General features: G+C 38.5%; 1 protein-coding gene across 1 annotated transcript in view; it reads right to left on the bottom strand.

The window, feature by feature from the left end:
• Positions 1-336: 336 nt before the first annotated feature.
• The window catches only part of TPR (translocated promoter region, nuclear basket protein), a gene marked incomplete at its 3' end in the record, with an annotated part of 43,323 nt that continues 19,937 nt past the window's right edge, over positions 337-23,722 (bottom strand). Inside the window, exons 25-51 of the mRNA XM_082003122.1 lie at positions 22,658-22,861; positions 22,384-22,568; positions 21,792-21,939; positions 21,256-21,393; positions 20,398-20,529; positions 20,008-20,138; positions 19,437-19,647; positions 18,952-19,098; positions 18,344-18,542; positions 17,439-17,644; positions 16,585-16,646; positions 15,445-15,653; positions 14,858-15,130; positions 13,899-14,047; positions 12,950-13,033; positions 9,966-10,166; positions 8,851-8,982; positions 8,206-8,296; positions 7,542-7,726; positions 6,686-6,754; positions 5,483-5,577; positions 4,744-4,850; positions 4,095-4,190; positions 3,734-3,890; positions 2,049-2,167; positions 1,410-1,508; positions 337-392 (exon numbers count right to left, since the gene is read on the bottom strand). Coding sequence (XP_081859248.1) covers positions 337-392; positions 1,410-1,508; positions 2,049-2,167; positions 3,734-3,890; positions 4,095-4,190; positions 4,744-4,850; positions 5,483-5,577; positions 6,686-6,754; positions 7,542-7,726; positions 8,206-8,296; positions 8,851-8,982; positions 9,966-10,166; positions 12,950-13,033; positions 13,899-14,047; positions 14,858-15,130; positions 15,445-15,653; positions 16,585-16,646; positions 17,439-17,644; positions 18,344-18,542; positions 18,952-19,098; positions 19,437-19,647; positions 20,008-20,138; positions 20,398-20,529; positions 21,256-21,393; positions 21,792-21,939; positions 22,384-22,568; positions 22,658-22,861 — 3,885 coding nt within the window. The remainder of the gene's footprint in view (positions 393-1,409; positions 1,509-2,048; positions 2,168-3,733; positions 3,891-4,094; positions 4,191-4,743; positions 4,851-5,482; positions 5,578-6,685; positions 6,755-7,541; positions 7,727-8,205; positions 8,297-8,850; positions 8,983-9,965; positions 10,167-12,949; positions 13,034-13,898; positions 14,048-14,857; positions 15,131-15,444; positions 15,654-16,584; positions 16,647-17,438; positions 17,645-18,343; positions 18,543-18,951; positions 19,099-19,436; positions 19,648-20,007; positions 20,139-20,397; positions 20,530-21,255; positions 21,394-21,791; positions 21,940-22,383; positions 22,569-22,657; positions 22,862-23,722) is intronic.

Below are 23,722 nucleotides of genomic sequence, written 5' to 3'. Positions count from 1 at the left end.
TTTCTGGAATTTAATTCTGACATATCTTCATTTCAGATCGGTACTACAGTTTGGATGTTGGCAAAAGAATAGCAAGACCTGTCACCGCTCTCACAGGAAAGACTGTATCCAAAGACTGGTACAACTGTCCTAGCAAGTGATGCACAGCAAAGGAGTTATAAAAAAGATGCCATTTGAATGTTGACATTTTGTCTGATTTTATTAATAAAGACATTGAAATGTCTGCACACAAATCTAAGTATAAAATGCTGCTTTAAGCTCTGGCTTCATTACACTAAAGCAACACAGGCAAACTGGCACTTTCATATACACAGCTGTAATTACTTTACAGATTATTTAACTAATATTTCCTCTGTTCAGGCCTCCTCTGCCTCCCATTGCATGAGTTACACCTGTGTTGGGAAAGAAAGCAAATACATTAATATAAATCCTCTTCACCCTTTTAATCAACCATTGGTACATGCAGTACTTCATCCTCCCGTACAGAATTGCTGCTCCAGCAGGGCACTTCCTTTCTGATAAAACTCAAGGCCCCTCTCCCTCCCCCAGGGCCCGGTGATGGCGGTACATTATACTTCTGTCATTTAAAAGGGTGGTGTTGACTTGTGATCCTATCTCGGGCCCTGTGCCAAAAGAACAAGTATAGCATTCTTACCAGATCTGAAATCAGTTAGTCCCTTCCTTTTGTTATTAAAGAAATGGTGATAGACTAGAAAGAAAACCTATCCTAGGTCCACCTCCTTGCTTTTCTTTTTTCTTTAAAATATAGATACTTAGATTTCAATGCTAGTATCAAGTCTTCTATAATGTTAAAATAATGCCAAACTGAATACAATTCATCCAAGGGTTCTTCTTAACACAGAAGTTGCAGGCAATAGTGTATTGTTGTGGTTCAACTCTATATTGCATTACAAAAATATGTAATACTGCCACAAACTTTTTTGGGTTTTTTTTTTTTTTTTTCTAAAATCAGTGTAAGACACAGTGATGTAATAACTGGAACCCTTAATGTACCAAATGGGAAACTGGTATGTAGTGGTTAAAACAAATATTTCTAAACTTATGTCCTATCATTATTTTTTAAAATCTTCTTTTAAAACTCGGCAAAATTTAACACCTACTGCCATTTACCTTCTCTCCACGGATAAGAACCAAGTGCCACATAAGAAGAAAGTCTGCCTATCTAAAGAGCGCTCAGACTAACACACTAGAACGAAACTACAGACCTCTTAGGGTAACATTCTGAAAGCAAGGGCAGGCATGCTGTATTATTCAATGTCTTACAAGCAGACACAGGCGTATAAAGCAGTACTTCATATATGGTCCCCACAGGAACAAAGTACTAAGAACTTGTTTGAAAAAGTCTGAATTTGTCAAACGTCTGAATTTGAGCAGCCACTAACACCTACCCCTCTGTCTGTTGAACTGACGACCACGAACACCAGTTCTTAATGTCGGTGGCTGAAGTCTGACACGTCGAAATGGCTTAGGCTGATTACTGCTCGTGTCTGTGAAGAAGTGGAAACGCAGGAAAGAATGTCTGTGTCTAGTACAGCTTCTCACTGTTAATGTTTACATGATTTGATATGTATTTACTCTCAAATTTACTTTAAAATTATGAAGGTGCATCCTAATTCCATTGACAATTTCTCTGATATAAATAAAAGCTTCAAAACAAGTATGTGTGGGACTTCTTTCATCACCCTTGCTAGGTGGTAAATTGGTAACTCACTGTTCTTTTGATGATTTAATTGAATGAAAAAATATTTTAAAATGTAACATCAGACATAACAGTGGACAGAATCACCAAGGTACCAATAACTGTTGCTCCTTGAAGCATTATTCTTACTACGGCCTACTCTAGTTACTGTGGTCCAAGTAAAAATTGTCTGCCATTAAGACTACAGGCATCAAAACATGATCCTTCTCTAGGAGTTCTATCTTATTTCGTGTTATCTTGGCTATCAGCAGTGCATGATGCCGCTCGAAAAAGTTCCCACACTTAATGAAATGGTATGAAACAACTGCTTCCAGCAATTAATCTGTACCTGCAGATGAACTAGAAGGAGGATCTTGACTAGTTGAAGGAAGATCTGACTCATCAGATGCTTGAACAGATTCTTCTTCTTGCTGGCTATCAATTTCTAGGCCTGCTTCTGAAGTAATTCTAGAAGAGAAGGAGGGGGCGGAAAAACATAGAAGTGTATTCACATTGTTTGAAAAAGCTCAGGAAAAAAAGCATTATCTTGGAGCAGGAAGATTCCTGTGCAAATGGCTTTCCCCAGAAATTCTCACTGGTTTTATTCTGTTTTGTCATGTCCCCCTGCCCCAATCATGAGAGATTTATCTGGCTTTTAGAAAAGTAACAATGTCACTTCCTTGCTATGCAGCCCAACTCCAGATGCATATTCAACATACTAATTGCCTTTCAGAGATGGTCATAGAAGCTATTTAATCACAATAACTAATAAAACTTAATGTGATGGTGGTGTGTAGGTTTAGACAGGGGAAGAACAAAGTGGAGGGACCACACTGAGCGGTTATGCCTAAAGATCACACATTGGTGCAATATCTAAGTTATTTGGACTCTGCCTTCAAAAGACAAAAACCAAAAGCATTATAGGTCTGGAAAAAAAAATTAAACATTCAATTTAGTTTAAATGCAGCTCACTTTTTGGTATGTATTTTTATCTACTTTGGTTAGCATATAAAAACTGTTAGAACATGATAGCTAGAACTCATGAACTGTGGGAAATATCTGTTCTCTATTAGGAACAGATTGACTTGCTCTCCTATCGAGCTAAAAGCCTGTTCCGAACTACAGATTGTTCTGTAAACCATTTAGTTCCTTTATGGGTATACTTCTCATTCACCAAAGATTAGATGGTTTTGTAAGACACAAATATCAGATCTTAACATCAGAATACCCATCCTATGCTCTATCTACTCATAGGCAGACTATTGCAGTCCAAGCTGGTGCTGCATCAAGAAAACTGTGCGGCATATTTAACTTGCAGCAGTAACATTTAATTTTCTGATGACCAAACCACTTACCTCCTGCAATCAGTAGATAGAAGTTTAGGTGAATTGTGAACTACACACCTTTTATTATTATGCAACCAATAAAAATAGAAAGTAAAATACAGCATAAAATTATAACCTGTCCCCCTTTAGATTTGTAATGTATTTGATCATAATACAAAATACAGCAATTATTATAAATATTAAAAATTGCACTTGCAAAGTGGAAGATAAATGATTTGCCTATGAAATTCTCAAGAACTGCTTATTCTCCTCCCTGGTGCTACATTTTTTGTACTTGCACTGCCTTAACCGAATGACTTCATTACATATGCTTGCTTTGTAACAAGGAGTCCTTTCCTCTATTAACAAACAGGAATGCTTTAGCCTCTACAAAACCCAGTCCTTCAAACCAGGGCCCTTACCATCAGTATTTGACTACTACAGAGCCCTCTGCATTCCAAAAACAATACAGAAATCTTTTTTTTATATTAGCCATGTTAAATCAGGAGAAAATCAGAAATAAAACTTCAGTTTTAGACGAAAAGGTCAGATCGTACTACTTCACAAAATTACTAAATCCTGTTTGAGCTGTCCTTCCTACCAGAACAGGTTAAATTTGAAAATGAATCACAGGCACACTTGGATGAAAACAAATCATTAAAACTAACATGACATCAAGTCTTAGTGAATCAAACAAGTCATAGTTTACCCTTCAGATTCTGCCTCTGCAAAAACTTCATCCCCATCATCACCCGCTCCAGCCTCTGTAGTGGTGGACAGATTGCCAGTAGATGTCGTAACCATTGGAACGGACTGAGAAGCATGCTCTGACGCGTCAGCCGATGCACTTTCAGTAAAAACTGTCACTGTACAGGAAAGGTAGTTTAATAAACATTGAGTTAGTTTGAATTTCCTACAGAAAATCTGTGGAAATATTAGGCACGTCGGGGAAAGGGCTACTGAATACTCCTGCTGTAGCAGTAAGCACTAGAACAACAATTATCTAATTCTTTTCTGGAAAGTCAAGGTTTCCAACTTCTACTTCAGCCTGCAAATTTCTTGCCACTTACCTGGTGCTGCTACTTGTAATGGTGTTGTGGGAACGCTACGACCACCTGATTCCTCCTCATGAGCAAGGAATAGTGGGGTTTCATACATTCCTAAACCTGCAACACAAAGTTTTAGTGACAATTAAAATAGCCAGCTAAAAAACAGATTAACCGCCTTCTCTCTGTGTGCTTGATGAAATCCAGTGATTTGTACTTAAATATTGAGATTTTTGTTACTTTAAGCTGTTTTGACTTAATGCCAGAGCTAATTATAATTTATTGAAAGGTAAAATCTTGATGAAAATATTTCTATTTGTTTTACTTTCATCCTTTTCTTATGCCATTACTCTGCTGTGAGCTTTCTTCAAAGAACAACATACTGTTCCATGCTGACAGGGATGCAGGGGAAAGAAACTGATTCAGGACAACAGCAAAACAATATAGACCAATTGCCTGGCCATCTCTTAGCAGGTAGGGATAGATCCCAAAGATTTCTTTGCATTTGCTGTCTTCCCCTTTTATTTTACTACAGGAAAGCCACAATCAATTATTTAAGAGTCGCAGGTTTCCACACTTCAACAAGGACCTGAAGTAGAATTGCAGTTTCTTGACTGCGTTATTTGTTTTTCACTCTAGCAACCATGGAAAAGAAAGTACTGAAATGGTTTACCTCCTTGCGATGCAAGCTGACCCAGATCAGAGTGACTTGAGCTAGTTTGTGGCATATCTTCAGGGGGTCCGAATCTGAATCTAGGAACGCCAGCTACCTGGGGGGAACTATCAAAATAAAGATGTAAGCAATTCTGCAATTTTTCCAATGATGGGGGACAGGGAAAAGAAAAAAACATAAAATACAACTTTCCGACCAAACCAAGTGAATAAATTATGCAAGAAACAAAATGAATTAATACTGACCATAAAAATCAGCTAAACTACTGCTAATTAAATAGCAAATATTTTCTCAAGCTTACTTGGACTGCATCCAAAAATCAGTAGAACAGTCATGAAGAGAATATTCTTTACTTATTCATCCTATGAATTCTCACCATTTTATATAGATTGCGGAAGATGTCCAGAACCGTCCCAAATCCAAAAATGGAGATAACTTTTCCACTTTTTTTGTAATATTGGAGGGGGGACAGGCAGGGAAGGAAGTGAAATAGAAGAACCTATTTTTTTTGCTTATTCTCTTAAATCAGTAAGTTACCATACATTGGAGATGATCTGCCTCCTAATTTGCTGATAATTTTCATGATACACAGTTCAAATAATGATTACTTATTTGCAGATGCAGTCATCTATCACGTTTTAGTACATTACTCCAACCACAAGCTCACTTCATTTGAATTTATTTTCATTCTACTGAAAAATGTAAAGAAATAGATGCCATTTTTTTTTCTTCTACTTACTGAATGGCTTCTGCAAACCCATCTGTACGATGTGGAACTACAAGGGTTGGTGTGCTTGGAACTGTTCTATCCTCATCATCGAAGAAGTGTTGCTGCTGGAAAAAAAGAGACTTACATGAGACCCTACGATGTATTTCCAGTTTCTACCAAATCAAGTTAAAGGTTGGTTTGCTTTTTCCACATTGTCCGGCAAAACAAAGACAGATTTAGCTCTAACAAAATTCTTATCTAATTTCAGGCATCTAAATCTGTGCTAGTTATATAGATCGCTCTTACATGCAATTAAAAAAAAAAAAAAACCAAACCAAATCAAAATAAAATGCATACACTTGCAGGGCACCTATCTTTCAAAGGATTTTTAGACATCTACTCCAGGAGGTCATTGTATCATTGAAGTGCCACATCCCCCTGTTGACTACAAAGGAATCTCAGGGTGACTCAAATATACAGGAATCATCTGACTTAATCTGGATTGCTGTAATGTACCTACCATATGGGATTTTTCACATATCAAATAGTCTGATCCCTACAGACTTGAGTCCTTTGTTCTGACATTGCCTACAAAGCCAGAAACCTTCCCTTATCCTTCATAAGGCATTCTCTTTACCTCCCGGTCTTCCTCCCATACCTTTCAAACCTCTCTCTCCAAAATATTCCTAAGCTCCCTCACGTCCAGGCAAAAATCAGTAAGTACTGGGGCCAGTTCCAATCAGAAATTGAACAACAAGTATATGCAAACCGGGTAGAATCAAAAACTGAGCTGATGCCTTTGATCTCAGAAAAGGTACTTTTTTAGCCAGTCTTTCTCCCCTCCCTCACCAAACTTGTATTCGTTCTGTCAAGTACAGTTAATGTTGGATTAAGGGTTCAAAATTAGCTGAAGGTGACAGACAGAAAGCATAAATGGATTAGCCTTGTTCCCTTAGGATGAGACAATTTAAAGACTGATTCTAGGAACCAGTAATTAAAACTGCCTTGGACAAAACCAATTCAGTCTCTTTTGAAGAGCTTTAGCTTCCTGGGACTCTTCTAGCCTTCCATTCATACAGAAATTAACAGGACCAAGATATTATCTGTAAGGCTACAGAAACCATCCAATGTCGGAAGTCAGTAGCTAGACTTCTTTAAAAAACAAAATAACACCAAAGAGTTATGAATGCTGCCTCAATGCAGGTTTTCAGTAGTAGACTTTTGTATACTTACCATCCCACCTATACCAGGAGTTAGCTGAAGTCCACGCCCCACCGACTGTCTTCGAGTCATCTGGATTCTCTTTAGCGTAAAGAAAAAAAGTAGTATGAACGCTTCCCTGGCATTCTAATACCATACAATTGTTCAATCAGAGCCAAGGATAGTGGCTAAATGAGTAAGTGTAACAATTACATGTCAGTGTACAACACTGCTCAGTACAGGCATATCTGCTACCTGGTCTAACCACGAAAAAGAACCATGTAGGTTTAAATTGTGGGTAAGTGACAATACTATTTTACTCAATTTTCTACCGAGGACAGAAAACTTGAACACAGAAATATTGTGGCCCCAGGCCTCTGAACAAGTTAATGGTAAAGGATATATCAGTCAGGATATTTTTTCAAAATTCAGGTTGTGATGTTTTCATTTATAAAATCTATAGTCTACATCATAGCATGATCATGGGTCAGGCACTGACTGTGAAAGGTTTAACTTAGAAAATGAATGGCAACACTCCTTTGCCCAATCTGCATTGAGACAGAGACTAACCAAAACTCCTGCCAACCTAAGTTACAACCTGTTCAAGAACAGCTTTTGTAGTGGAAATATTAGCAGTCACTGACTGAAACAACACTGGTATAATGACCCAAGATACAAATCCATCAGGAGTGCCTTACTGCTTTTAATGTCCCCTCTCCAGCCGTAAGCTGCAGGATGTGACGTATTAAGTCAGTTTGCTCAGCTACCATTTTTAGGATGCTAAAGAGATGTCATCTATTTTTACAAGAGGCAGAGTACTTTGTTTTTACTTAGAAGAAGTCATACAGTAATTTTTTAAGTCTTCTGAATGTCTAGAGATAGTTTGTACCTGTACTGGAGGACCCAGTTCTTGAGGAGGAGCATGAATAGTTAGTCGTGGGGGCAGTGGATGTGGTGGTCTGCGTGGTGACTGTGGGGGCCGAGGGGCCTGTCTCTCCGAAGCAGATGATGGCTGCTGTTCTCTTGAACTTTCATGAGGAAAGGTGGACTCTGCAGCACTTGTACTACCTTCTCCTAAAACATACAGAAGCATAGAGGAGTAAATCCATGCTCTCCAAACTGAGTTGAAAACATGAAGGAAAGTCTTCACATTCTGCCACCACGTTAAACACAGACATTTTTACCCTGGCAAGAGTGGGCACAGCTCAGTATTGTTAGTTAAAAATCACTTCGAAGAGGACTTGTGCCAGCTACATCAACACCAGCACCAAAACAAACTATTGATGATTCAAGTGCTGATCTAGAGAGAGGAGATTCATCTACTGAACTGCCAACAGCAGTTTCCATAGTGACCAGAGCTGGCAGGGTTTTCAAAGAAGTATAGAATATATCCAGAAAAGAACATTTCAAAAGAATCTACGCTTCAGGTTAAAATGGTCTTTAGCATTTCACCTTATATTCTTTTAAGTGCATATTTTAACACATGCAAAAGAGCTTCTACATTTTCCCCCCCTTACAGACACAGACTTTGAAGAAACATGGAATAACCATACCACTGTTTTGAGAATCTGCTGCCCTCTGGTTGCTTTCACCTCCTCCCATGCTTTCCTCAGTTTCTGTTCCAGGATCTGTACCGTCAGCACCCTAAAAAAAACCCCCACATAAACATAATACGACAGCACTAAACGACTTATAGGCTGTAAAGAGGATATAAAAGCAGTAAAACGTATTCAGAAAGTAAACAAAGTCAAATATATGAAAATTTCAAAATATTTCTGCAAATATCTATAAAATCATTTTTTATCATAAAAAATGTGTACAAGTGTATGAAATTTCAGAAGTTTTACATATCTGTACATACACAAATGTGAACAATGTGGCCATCATCACTTAATAATAATAGACAATTAAATGTCCAGCTTTTGAAGAAACTGCCTTACTGGCTTTTCAACTACAGTATTTGTTGCTGGCTCCTGTACTTTGCATTTTCATTCAGCCCTCTTAAACATTCAAAGGTGATTTTTCTTGTGAAAACACAGAAACTACTATCACCTACTAGCAGTCTCAATTTTCTGGGATGAATTCGCACTAAGATTTTCTCTTTCAAGTACTCAAATCTGTGCAAATCTGTGCCTTACACCACCAATTTATTCCAAGAAATTTAACTGGCTTTATATAAAAAAAGGTACAAATCTCACCTCAGCATCATCTGCTTCATATCCATCATTACCATCAGCACTACCAGTTCCTTCATTACTGTCATCACCTTCATCTCCCATCCCTGTGTCTTCATCATCATCCTCGTCTTCCTCTTCCTCATCCTCATAGTCCTACGAAAAAAAACCACCTTACGGAAGTGTGGAAAGGATAGTGGAATAATTTCACATGTTGAAGTGGTACACAGAAAACATCTGTCTGTGGATCTCTTTCTGAAGATATTCAGCATTTATTATGCACAGAGTAGCTGTATGTATTTTTTGATTGCTGTGACCTTGGCTGGCTGCCAGACACCCATCCTGCCACTCCCTCACTCTCTCCAACAGGACAAGGGTAGAGAATAAGATGGAAAAGCTTGAGGGTCAAGATAAAGGCAGCCAGATCACTTACCAAGTGCCGTTACGCACAAGACAGACGCAACTCGGGGAAAATTAATTTAATTTGTTGCCAATTAAAAATAAGTGTTGGATGGTGAGAAGCAGACAAAAAACTAGAACACCTTCCAAACTTGACGAATGGGCCCGCATGAACCTCATGAGGTTCAACAAGGCCAAGTTCCCCTGTGGTCTCTCCCGTGGGCTACAAGGAATATATGTTCCAATGCCTGAAGCACCTCCTTCCCCTCATTCTTCTCCAACCTTGGTGTTCACAGGATTGTTTCTCACATTTCCCTCCCCACCCCCTTCCCACACTAACACTATCGTGCAATGTTTTGCCTTTTCTTATATATGTTTCCATCAACTGATGAGCTCAACTGTGTCCTGCAGTAGGGCCAGGCTGGGTCCGGTATGGGGCAGCCACCAGCCTCTCCTCACGGATACCACCCTCTTATGTTGAAAAACTCCTGTGTTGAACAGTCAGAGGTAGTCTAGAGGCACTGTGGAATTTTATGACTTAAAAAAAAAAAAAAAAAAAAAAATCAAGCTGAATTAAGCAAGTATCTTTAACCAGGCTACAAAAATACACTATTTATACAGTACAAAAAAAAAATTAAAAAATTATTAAATTAGGCCTGCACAGTGAGCTTTACATTGGATCAAAGACAAAATCATAAATGAAGTAGTTCCTAAATAGAGTAATTCCATGATATACATACTTCCTGCTCGCCTTCATTTTCTTCATCATCATCATCTTCATCATCACTATCAATTACAATGACGTCGTCTCTCTTGGATTGACCATCCTGAGATGAAGAAGTATTTTGCTGATCTGACTGAAGAGGTCCAAGATCTATTGGGATAGACTGAGAAGTTTCTTCACTATCCTCCATGGGAGTGTACTCCCCCTGTGTAACACCCTGTAAAAGATAAAGGTAAATTAGCAGAGGAAACAGAATTAAATACGGTGTATACAATTTTAAAATGTTCATCAGGAAAGTGTCCATTGTATTTCTAAGAGCTCCTACCTCTCAACCTCAATCAAACGGAGGCCTGCTCTACCAACACAGGTATTTTATCCTTCACTACCAAATCTGATTGGGATAGGGGCCATCGCTAGGGATACTGTATTCGTCAGGACTCCCAATTTTAGGAAAGCAAACTTCCAGCTCTTCAGGTAGTTAGTCAATAGGACCCCCTGGGAAACTGCCCTCAGGACAAAGGAGCAGAACAGAGCTGGCAGATCTTTAAGGACGCTTTCCATAGAGCACAAGAGCTCCCGATCCTCAGGTTTAAGTAACTGGGTAAGGAAGGCAAGAGGACAGCATGGCTGAGTCAAGACCTTGCTGGTCAAACTAAAGGGCAAGAAGGAAATGCACAGGCAGTGGAAGCAGGGACAGCGATCCTGGGACAAGTACAGGGACGCTGCCCAGTTTTGTAGGGATGGGGTCAGGAAGGCCAAGGTGCAGCTGGAGATGAATTTGGCAAGGCATGCAAAGAATAAGGGCTTCTACAAGTATGTCAGCCAGAAAAGGAAGGTCAAAGAAAGTGTATCCCCCCGATAAGCAAGACTGGCAAACTGGTAACAACGGATAAGGAGAAGGCTGAGGTTACTCCATGATTTCCTTGCCTCAGTCTTCACTGGCAGTGTCTCTTCCCACACCTCTCGAGGGGATGCAAGACGGGGACTGGAGGAGCAAAGTCACTCCCACTGTAAGAGAAGATCAGGTTCGAGACCACCTGAGGAACCTGAACATGCACAAATCTATGGGACCTGATGAGATGCACCCCAGAGCCCTGAGGGGGGGGCTGATGTAGTTGCCAAGCCACTTGGCATCATATTTGAGAAGTCCTGGCAGTCAGGTGAAGTCCCTGAAGACTGGAAAAAGGGAAACATTGCACCCATTTTTAAAAAGGGTGGCAAGGAGGACCATGGGAGCTACCGAGCTATCAGCCTCACCTCTGTGCCTGGGAAGATCATTAGACTAGATTTAGACTAGATCTAAGGAAGAAATTCTTCACAATGAGGTTGTGAAACCCTGGCCCAGATTCCCCAGAGAGGTGGTCGATACCCCATCCCTAAAAACATCCAGGGTCAGGTTGAACAGGGGCTCTGAGCAACCTGCTCTAGTTGAAGATGTCCCCGCTCACTGCAAGGGGGGTTGGACTAGGTGACCTTGAAAGGTCCTTTCCAACCCAAACTATTCTATGATTCATGTATGATTTATTTGAATGAATATCCATGAAAATCTGCTGCCTGAATGTTTAGCCATCAGCTTCTGATAACCAAGGAGCTATCGCCAACACCTGCACAATAAGCAAATACAGACACGGAGCACTGTTGACAGCTGAGGTGGCAGCACTCTGCCATTACTTCGCATCCAGCCAGAACAACTGCCTGGTTACTTGGAGAGGCACTCTCTGAGATGCTTACAAGAGAAATACTAGTTATCGCTGTTTCTTAATAACTAACAGGAGAGGAGAAGAGAGAATGCTACAATTGATTGGTGACAATCAACTACAGATGACTAAAAGTCTCCCCAGGATCAAGGAACAAACATCTTTCTTCTAAGCACGAACTCTGAGCTGCTGCTTTAGAGTTCGTTTGGTCTGGAGAACAGTAACACAATTCACATGACAGCCAGACACCGAGCTAGCAAATAGTTCTCCTTCCATTCAGCACCTATGTATATTCAAAACATTTGAACCAAATCTGACAAGTATGACTAAAAGTGTTCAGAAAAAAAATGCATGAGGGAGAGTCCCCCACAACCTCTTTTAAAATAAATAAACAAATAAATATTCGGGACTCTACCGCATACATTTTGTAGCATTCAAGACTTTTGGTTTAGGTATGCTAAGTAGGTTCTCTTATTTTCTGAACATGTCGCTTCAGTGTTGCAAATGGTTGTCTAGCACCGGAATTCAAATAATCACACTGACTACTAGAACTGTTAATTAAAGAACATTTAAAGTTACCTGTGGAATAGAAAGCACACAGCTGGGATTTAATGGAGACATAAATGTTTGTCATACCTTTTGAACATGTGAATGTTATGAGGGAAAAAATGACTGACTAGAGACTCAGTACCCACCAATGCTTAAAGAAAACATGAGGTTTTGCCAAGTTAGAGAATTACCATAACTTCTACTTGTTTCTGAGGTAGGAGTAGATTAAATTAATGGTTTTCACTTATAGTTGGCTTTCCCAAAACAGCTACAATGGCCATTTTACAGAACTAAAACACAACAAACTTTTTTTTCCTTTGTTTATCACATCATGACCCATCTAACACTAAGCTTGCTCAAGGATTTGTCAAATCTTTCTGTAAAAGAAAAGCCAGAAAGCAAAAGAGAAGTACTCCAAAGGAGTAAGCAAAGAACTCAAACTCCAGTTCAAGACTGTGACTCATTTAACCTCGACATCTCAGTTTCACTATATAAAACCAGGGTTAAGGATACTAGGATTTCTAAAACACCACATTGAATTACAATGCAAAACTGCAAAGATTCATTAACATTCTGAATGTTACTTTTACAGGTATGTGTAGAGTACAATAAAAATTGAGTATCTATCCTTGAACATTGCAAGTCTAAACATGCAGGATCTGATTTAAGATTTCACTTTTAAAAATACTGAGAGCTGGGGGGAACATAGCTATTTCAGCTGGAATGAAAATTTTTGCTTTTCAAATATGCTTACTTCTCCAATTGAGTCTTGTGAGTCTTGATTGTATGTTTGAGCTTCTACCTCACCATCTGTGCTCTCTTCTGCTGTCACTTCCTCCTGAAAGAATATACATTTTTCTCGTTTAAAACACAACATCAAAGTTTGGTTCTTTAAGATGCTTGAGGGTTTTTTTTTTTCTTTAAAAAAAAAAAAAAATTATCTTTTCCCAGAAAGATCATGGGCAACTTTTTGTTCCCCTTTTACTATTATTTCTTAGCTTGGCTTTTATCTAGCACCCCACTTCTCTGCCCTGGAGAAATAAAATTTCCCCATTCCAGTCCAGTAGACCTCAGTGTCTCTAAATCTTTTCAGGACCAAAAAAAGAACCCTCAAGGTTTCCCATTGCATCTCAATCCTCTCAGCTAATTAAGTGATAACGTTCTTAAACAATCCGGCCCTTTTCTGTTATGCAACATCCCTCTCATACAGAGTTAATAAAATGTCTTCGACTTCCTTCACATTATTCATGAGTTGCCTCCTGTGAGGTTGTCTCAAGTTCACTCCTTTTTTTGCAAGACATCCCAGTTCCCTCACACCAACATTTCACATGCATCTACTGTAAGCTTTTCCATAGAACTCATCTTTGCTTCTCTGGTACCTCAAGTACACTGTATTTTATTCCAGAATAACTGTAGATAATGACCTTCCAGGCGACATTGAAAAATGTTTTAACTTCTTCCTCCTTGATGCCAGGATATGGTGCTTGCTCTCCCATCCTACAGTTCACTAAGATTTGCATTACTCATTGCAACTGGTATAACCTCTGCCTTTTATGATACCCCAACATAATTGCTTCCTCCCTGATAGATTAAAAAGTCACGTTAAGAATTAACTGACTTGCTCTGACGTAATATACTTCCTCTTCCCATTAAAATCTTCCAAAGGGACAGAATAAGTAGTAGCATTTTATGTTCTTCCAAACCTCAGGTCCAACTCTCTGTATGCTTCTCAGTTTCTTTGGAAGAGGTACATCCACCGTTTCCTCTGAAATTTGGTCTGAGTTTTCCACAGTGTTATCCTCCTCTTCCTCTCGTGGACGTTTAGATAGTGAAGAACTTGGGGTAGCTGAAACTTAAAACAGCCTCTCAGTTAGTTTCAGAACAACAAATGTACAAAACAAAATCAAAACATTTGGTATTTTACTCTGGAAGATTGCCTCTTTTTCTGCATTCAATAATAACAAACAGAATCAGATAGAATCACCTTGTGTTGTTTCCTATGACATGAAAACACCAGCCCCTTTTGTTACAAGTCTTATGCTCCTGGACTATATTCACAACCTCGTTCACCCCAAATGTAAGCTTCAGGGTACAACTAAAGTATTTTTTCCCAACATCTTTGCTTCTGACAAGTACACCTGAAAGTTTAACAGAGAATCAGCTGGGAAACAAAAAAAGCAGTTTACAAAAGCATATTTTGGGGAATAGACGTTCTACACCAAAATCTACACTATGTAAGGGCAAACAGATGTGCAACAGTGTACCAAACTGCGTAGCATTAAGAGTTGTCCATATTTTATATTCCAGTTTAAGCAGCTTACTCGCAACTCCTAAAATAAACCTTGCTCCAACAGTACCATGGAAACAGAAGAAGCAAGGTTTAACGTCTTAAAACCCCAGTGCTGCTCTGAATAGATAAACAAACATGTGAGTGTTTATTTTCTACTTTAAGGAATGCAGCAACAGCAGCATTTCAGAAGTACCATTTCTGAAGGTTCAAGAAAGGAGCCTAGCCTCTTAAGTTTGTAAAACGTGCAATAAACTAAGGGGCGGGGGAAACAGCAAATTCTGTTGCTGAAGTTAGGCCTGGTTTGACAAGGGTCCAAATAGAGCTATGTAAAAGGAACAATTCAAAAAGGTAGGCCTATAAAATAAAACCAACCTGTGCCAAACACTGCTGTAGAAGTGGAGGGCCTCTCTATTTGAGAGCTCTGTACAACTTCTACAATGGTAGGGGATGGCTCCTGATTAGCAGGCTCAATCTGAGGATGACTTTGCTGAGTGGGCTGCACAAAAGCAGTCGCTTGCGTCTGCTGCTGAACAGTCAAGATGGGCTGAGAGAGAGATGTCTGAACATTAGGACTGGTGGAACGCACAGACCCACTAGTGCTTCCAAAGACTGGAACATGCTCCACGGGTCCTTCTGATTGCATCGCTGAAAGACAAACAGTAGCATGTTCAACTGTCTTCATATTACCTTGTACAGTTCACATTCTCCATTTCAGAATGTCCTGAATAAGCAGATTCAATGTTTTGCAGATTGAATTAACATTGCTTATACCCACCTTCAGTTGAGTTCATCTTCGTGAACTTTGTTGCAACAGAAGTGGTCATAAAAGTACAATATTGAAGAGATGCAGGGACAAAACAACTATCTGAGGTACTTTCAAACTCATAATTACAGAGATTTCAAGGCAAAGATATCATTTATAATTACTGTAGATCCTTATACTATACTAAAATGCTCACCTTCCTGAGTCTCCACCTGTGTTGTAGGCATAACTGTGGCTGTTGGAGTAGTGGTAGGATTAGTGACTGTAGCAGGAGTAACCATTGGACGGATACTGGCTCTTGGAGTAGACTTATTTCCAGCCATTGCAGCAGCAGTCACTTTACTTGGAGTTGACACAACAGGAGTTGGTTTAATATTTGCTGTTGGTGGATCTGAAGTGCTAGCACTGAAAAACAGGATATTGGTTTCATCATGGTAATGCAGAAAGCAGATTTTAAAAATACCAAATGTAAATATACTATCATAGCCAGAAATACTAAATTTTAAAGATTTAAAAGCCTGACAAGGGCATAATGAAGTGTCTTCCAAAATTTGTTTATAGTTAAAAAAGAAAAAAAAGACAGACCCACTATGCCATCAGTAGCATTTTGTCCAGCTTAGAAGTTTGACAGATTTCTTCAAAGGTAATCAACTAAACATCTGTAAGCAGATCAAAAGGAGCAGTGCGTCGCTCACAGTTAGCTGTGCTGTATCTTTATTACAGTGAGTAATACAGCTTACATTAAAACCAGCTGATTCAGTCAATACAGAGCAACATCATCTCTTGGTTGAGACTGATCAGCCAAATTTTAAGAGGCATTTTTGAAAGCCTTGCTTTCAAAAGGATGCTGTCATAAAATCTGAAAGGGAGTTTGTTACCTAAACTTAGTAATACAGTAGTATTTCCCATTTTAGAGCTCAGTCATTTGACTTATTTTATCTTTTACTAGAGTTATCACCTATTTAGTCCATTTCTCATGTTTGAGATTCTTGCACATGGAGGAACCCGCTAGAAACAAAAAGGTTAAAAGGTAACAATCAAAACCACACAACTTCAACAACCTTGAAGTCTGAAAACATTTTAAAAATCTTTTCCGTTTGCCAGATACCACGTTCCTGGTGGCTAATATGACAATTTAATGGCTTAAAAGCTTTATTGATAAAATGTAGCTAAGAAAACAGGAGGAACATATTACATCATTCAGTACCCTGAAAGTTCCTTAAGAAAAATTGTGAAAAGCCAGTAGTTTACTAAACAGAAGAGCAACTAGATGAAGACAAAACCAAAAAACACCAACCACAGAAAATCTGCAAGAAACCCAAATCCTTCAACTCACATTCCTCTTTCACCTGAAGCTGGAGTAGACTTGAGTGAGATTTGCCTCTGCTGTTCTGGGACCTATTAAGTAAGAAACAGAAGTATTGTGCCATGTAAATACAAAACAGAGCAAGTGATTTGGTGAAATACTTCAGCAGACAGATCCCTCTACTAACAATCATTTCGCTAACACATTTGCTAGCATACCTAGTCAGACTCCATGATTATTGCTAATTCTCCAAAACAAACCATACCAAGTATGTATATATATACAATGTATGTATATATACACAATATATACAGGTACTAAGTAGGTAAACCAGTTCAGTAATTTCTTGGGTATTTTCTGAAGCTATTGAGACAATAGCAGCTAGAACCTGTTATACTGAATGCATGGAAATAACACAAAAATAGAGAGCAGAGCACAAATGGCTCATTGGCTGATTCACAGTGAATGATATAACTGGATCCTTGTTAGCACTGGGAATTCTGACTATGACAGGAAATAAGTTTTAAATTGTTATGAATCCTTACTAAAGCCAACTTGTACATTTTCAAAACCAGGGGACAGAGGAACTTGAACAGCACACACTTGGTTGGGCTCAATGATGTTTTTTCATTTTCTTTTTTTTTTTTTTTTTTTTTTTTTTTTTAAAAATGCATGGGTCCTATGACAAGAATTTCCATCTGCTATTTAGGATGTTTAGAGAAAACATCTTCATATAAAGCAGTCCTGAGTAGTAACTACTATATACACAAAAACAATCCAAGTTGGACATTGGTGCTGGTGCTGACAGCTGTTGTTCTCGTTCGGTCATGAGATATGCAAGCTGTTTGCTTCCTCTCACACAGCTAGCTAAAAGGATTTTGTACCTTGTTTGTAGACTCTGGTGGCTCATCTCGCTGTTCGTGGTGTCGCTCTTGCTGCTCTCTAAGCTCTCTTTCCAGACGGCAGATTCGACCTTCATACTGTGATTTGAGTGCACTCATCCGCACCTCCAATTCAGTCTTCTGCTCTTCTAATGAGCTGCTCTTTTGCTTCCACTCCTCATTTTCTTTTGTTAGCTGTTCTTTCGTACCTAATTGAACAGGAAAGAATTCAGTCTTGCCACTGTAAAGCTGTGTACTAAGTCTCCTCATGCTGGATACCTGGCTGTTTTAATAGGTTACTGAAGTATTTTGAAATCTCAAAAGCATTAAGCTATCAAAGGAGCTCTCAGAGGTAATTTTAACTTTCATGTGCCATTTTTCTATTTAATTACAATAAAAATAAATTAAAATTATAAAAATATATAATCAATATACATAAATAAAAAATAAATAAAGTAGTAGTCACAAAACAACAAGATGCTTTCAGCAAGCTCTTACATCATCATTCCTCTCAACATCAATTAAAAACAGAGGAGGCAGTATGTTTTGCACCTGTACACGTAGAGAAGGAAAGAGGGAAGGGGAGAATTACCCGAGTTGTTAGTAAGGTCAATCTGGTCTAATCAACAGAAGGATGAAAAATGGGGTTTATCACTTTAGCTTGCCAAAAGCAAGCAAAACTTTTTCTACCTCCTGTGTACAGCTAGTTATATACTTTTATCACCTCCTGAAGGAATTAAAATTTAAGTTTTAGAACAATTCCTGTAACATCTAACCTAGAAAAAACTTTTAAGTAAAATATGAAGCGGGCCATATTTCCCCAAGCACCCTGTCTAAATTTCTATAGGAATAATCAAAACCCAAACAGAAGACGACACCTTAAGGACAGAAAAAATGTATTATCATACCAGCTAACTGTGCAATTTTCTGCTTGGCTGCAAGCAATGTCTTCCTAGTCTTCTCTTCCTTCTCAGTGATCTGTTGCCTGAGCTGTTCTTCCTGTGTAGTCTTGTCTTGCAGATCTTGATGAAAGCGAGCAACTTCTGACTGTAGCTGTGTTATCTGCTCCTGAAGATTTCTAACTTCCGTTTCCTTTTCTGCTATAGTCTACCGAGAGAGACAGACTGCAACTATTGGCCACAACCAGCTACTTTGGCAAATATATAGCCTAACAAGCTCCAAGGATCTAGTATTAAGGTTAAAAGGTTTCTAATCACCAACAGGGGAGTCTAGTCCTCTTTGAATGTAATAGTGGAGAGAATAGCATTCTCTTTCCCACTTATTCCAAGAAACAACGTGAGACACACTACACACACGATTTAAATCAGGTTTAAGGTCCCTGTTTTCCAACAAGGTAGAGGCACAAATAGATCACTTCACATATTTCTGTGCATGCGTGTGCACACACACACACACACACAGAACACCCTCACATTCTTTACAGTTACGTATTTAAGATTGTAGCACAGTACTCTGAAATTGTTCACTGTTCTTACCTTGTTCGTTCTGTTCTTACCTTCTGTAAACTTTCAACCTGAGTCTCCAAAGCCTTTGTCTTCACTTCAGCTTGACTGAGAGTGTCTTTCAGCTCTTGTACTTCCTGGACAGAAACTTGTTCTTCTTGTTGTTCTACAAAAGACTGAGTTGATGCTTCGGCAACCATCTGAAACATGTCAAGTGGTATCAGGCTATAGCATACTATCTGATTAGAATGTCATTGCTTTCACGAGCTGCTTTTGCATGCAAACTGATCGTTTAAAAAGTTCTGGGAAAAACCCAGGAATTCTAAAGTCCCGCCAAGAGTACTGCAAAATATTAAGTGATATGCAGCTCATGTTTTGTAGCAGTTTGAGCTAACAGCAGAATAAACAATGTAATTTTCTGCTTTTCTCTTCACAGATAAGTATTCATACAGTGCTATACTAAGGGAATGTGAAGATCGTTAGCTAGATTATACGTGACCCTAGATGAAAACATACTTTAATACATTTTTCTATCTACCTTATCATGTTGTGCTTTCAGCTCCTCATACTGAGTCTTGTACCTGCGCCCAATTTTCTTGACCTGTGTTATAGTTTTCACTTTTTCTTGTATGTCAGCCACTTTAGCATCTAGTTCTTTCTGCAAAGTATCCTTTTCCGTTCTTATTTTAGTTACTTCATCCTTCAGGCTCTGAACAAGATTCTGGCTTGTTGTCAAGGATGCATTAGTTCTAAATAGTAAGAGATTAGAGGAAGATGCAAATGAGATGTTTGAAATAATCAATACATTTCAATATCGCTCATTTATGTAACATCTGTAGTGAATTAGGTTTTCTAGGATTTTGCAATACAAATGAGTATTTGTAGAATACAAATGATTCCACAGCACATTAGTTTAAAATAAGCTTAGCTAAAAGACAGCTTCGAAAACAGTTCTCACTTCATTTTACCTCCATATTACCAAGCTACGTAAGAATACCAAAGGTTTCATAGTTACATGGAGACAGTTAAGAAATTACAGTTCCAGATACAGCTTTATTTAAAGCATTTTGCTCTGCACAAAACTTTTTACTAATTGACTTATACCACACCTTGCTATTTCTGCTTTAAGCCTGCCTGTTTCTTCACTCATTTGCTGTATACGCTTGGTGTTTGCCTCCTTCTCTGAAAGTAGCTTCCGATACTCTTCAAGATCAGTGTCCTTCTGTTGACTCAATAAATGCTGAAAGGTTGAGAAAATACTTTGCATTTTCATAAGACAATTACACAGCTATATCCAGAAAATATCTTTGAATTAGAGCTACTGCTTTTGCATTTTGATCTGGAATGCCTATGAATCAGGATAGCCTGTTCTGAAGCTGCATAAACAATGCTTTAAAATTCAAATACATTCCTTAGTTTGTTCTTGTTTTTAAGAAAATGTAGAACTTTTTTTAGTGCCCGTCCCCCCAACATCTTCTTTGAAAACATGCACTCCCCACCTGAGTCCGGGTTTTCCAGCGTTTAACATCTTCTTCCAACAGCTTTTTCTCTGCCTGCAACATTCCACTTTTCTCACTCAGTTCAGCATTAGACTCTTGCAGAGGTAGAATGTCTGCCTCAAGCTTGCGTACCTGAGAAAACACAATTGGGGATTAAACTCTCTGGATCTTATGAGATTGAAGGAAATGGAGTATGGTAGGCCTTGAACAATGATAGTAAGAAGGACAGAGAGTGGCAAAATCGACACCCTCAAGAAGTCATGATACAGCTTCTTGTCCAACTCTGCCTTTCAGTGGCCAGCTGGGGGCAGGGAGAAGGACAAGGAGCAAGAGCAGGGGATGATCCTACAGAGAGGAAAAACATACAGGTACAACTTCACAATCTTAGATTCTCACTCTTTGTACTTTGGTACAGCAAACACATTATTAATTACATTTTAAAATGTAATTTTATTGGATTGAATTGCACTGGATTCCATTAAAATAACTGCTGTGCAGAAATGGGAAGAGGCAGTATCTCCCTTTTAAACTCTTAATAAAGCTGTGGTCTGCTTTATAGGTATTCCTGTGCCATTTTTCATTTATCTGCTGATAATATCTTTTTTACTGGTATACCTCTAGCCAAGGTAAACGCGGATTTTCAGTTTAATTTAAATGAAACTGAACTTTAAACTTTCCAATGTTCTAGGTGGACCAATGTCTTCTGAAATTCTAAATGGAAAGTTTCCTCATTTGTGTATGACACAAAGGAATAATCACAAATTAAATCATGTATTTATTGTAATTATCAATAGTATATCCAGATGCTAACTCATCAGCTTGAATACCTGAAAAATTTACGTGAGCTTCTGTACTGACCTTTGCTTGAATTTGTTGTAGCTCTTGTTCTAGCCTCTCCTTCTCTTCTCTTAGCATCTTGTTGGTTTCTATCAGTACATTCATGGTCTCAGTTTTTTTCATTAATTCTTCATGCTGTGCAATGGTTTTTGCTGTTACCTTTTGAAAAGATTTAACTCAGTCATTTGTTTTGCTTGCATATATGCATATATACTTACCTGGATCTGGCATAACACCATCTTGGAAAACTATCATGGCATTCAGTATGTCACATGTACATTCAAAACAAGTAAATATCATATAAGGAATGGGAAATGGGAAAAAAAAATGAAGAAACTATCTTCATTTTCCCTGTTTATGTGACTTTGGAATTGCCACACTGCTTTGCAGGACTCAGAACAAGATCCTCCCTCTGGCTACATTAGCAACCCTGGTTTAAAAGCTCTCGATTCTTCCAAAACTTCATTTTTGGGCACAGGCAGCAAAGACAAAGGGTAGACCATAGAGAACAGCCCTCTCTACCTATTGAAATCCTAGGCAATAATATCCAACCATACCTGCACCTTCTCTCTCTCAGCATTGAGACTGTCCTGCAGTTCCTGGAGTTCCCTTTCCAGGTGTTCCACTCTCTGACGGTAACGCAAACTCTCCACCTGGGCCACCTCAAATCTAGTTTCTGCAATCTCCTTTTCTCGACGTATAAATCTGCAGTAAGAAAATGAACACCATATCATGTCAATGAAAATGCAAAACAAAGCACTTTAAGCTGAAGCACCTTATAGTTGAAGGTCTATTGAATATAGAAATTGGATCAGAAAGATCAAAATTAAAATCCTAGATAAAAATTCTTGAAAAATCTACACAAGCCCCCTAAAAACCACAATGAGAAAAAAATCACCACTATGAAACTTTCTTGCCCATCACATTTGCTAAAATCTGATTTAGCTTCCTGCCATAACTGACTCAGTTTTTTCCTAGGAGCAGAAAGAAAAGTCCTCTATTAGTTACTAATTTATTACAACCACCTCCTACCTAGCAAAAAAGCACTTAAATTTTATACATTATCCTTCAAATATAAAGAAATACAGAACTATTTAATTTGGCAACTAATTTTAACCACCAAGAGAAGAAGCTCAGAGCTAAATTTACCTAAGAATTTCTAAGATTTGTTCCTGGGATTTGCCTTCCTCATTGAGAGAAACATTCACTGCAGTTGGTATAGCTTCCTTCATAGAAGTCACCATCTTATCACTCAGACTTTCCAGCTGTTCATGTAATAATCGATTTTGTTTTTCCAAATCTTCACAGCGGGATGCAAGTTTTGAAGCTTCATCCTATAACAAAGTTGTTCAATGGCTGTGAATTCTGTGGCTGGATTTCTGTTAACTGAAAAAACCCACTGGAACCATAAAAACAATCATACCTTGATCATTCTCTCTCTCTCTTCCCAGGAGGCTTTGCACTCTAACAATTCAGACTCAGCTTTCTGAGCAGTTTCCTCTAGCTGCTGCCTTACCGCCGTGTTCTTGGCAACTTGGTCTTTAATAGCCTGTAATGCTTCAACATCAGCAGCATGAAGCATTAATTCCCGTTCATACTTATTTTGAGCTTCAGAAGCCATCTTTGCCTGAAAAAAATACAAAAAATAGATTCTGTTACCTTTAATGTTATATGTTTGATATGTACAAAGAGACTCTCAAATTCTAGCCAAAATCAGTGACTGCTAATCGAAAAGAAAACCACTGGCCAAAACCTCTGTCATTCTCAAGTACAAAAAAGGGGGTAAGCTTAGAACAGTTCCCTTGAAGAAATTATTATTTTAAAGAAAAATCAGAATTTGAAATATTTTTCTTTGAATGGATAGCAGGAGGACACACTATAGTTACCTTACAATCTACCTCTTGCTGTAGATTCTGCGTGGATAACAGGCAGGCATTAGTCTAACATCCACTGGTTACTGCTACATGCAAATGGGCAAAGATATTTACTGCATGAGGTTAAAAAGCTAAGGACAGACTACGGTCATAGTGTTAGCTGAAAAAAATGGAAATGCCTGTATGCTAAATTTGGGGTTGGATTAATCAACAGCCAAAAGTTCTTCTACATCCTTTACACTGATCAGTGTTGCTGGCATTCTCACCTGCAGAGAAGTAGATTCCCTTTAAAAAACATCTGGTAAAAAGACAACCTTATCAGGTCCTGCTAAATATTATATTACCCCACAGTTTTAAAAAAATGACAATGATGTTTCAGGTTAGAAGGATATTTCCCCCACTGTCTTGTTGTGAGAGCTCAGTTTTCTTTTCTGTTCCCCCCTCAGGAGATTGAGGTAGCAATTCATTAAAAACAGTTAATTACAATCCCCAATCTGTTTTTTTAGATAATGAAACAGCCCTTAGGAACAGTAATCTATTGCATCTTCAGCTGTTTTCTTAAACCTGCAACACAACTCTGAATATAAAGTCAGTCATCAGGTGTTTGATCACAA

Source organism: Phaethon aethereus, assembly GCF_964289735.1.
Source record: "Phaethon aethereus genome assembly, chromosome: 8".
NCBI lineage: Eukaryota > Metazoa > Chordata > Aves > Phaethontiformes > Phaethontidae > Phaethon > Phaethon aethereus.
This window is presented reverse-complemented; position numbering and strand designations above follow the sequence as displayed.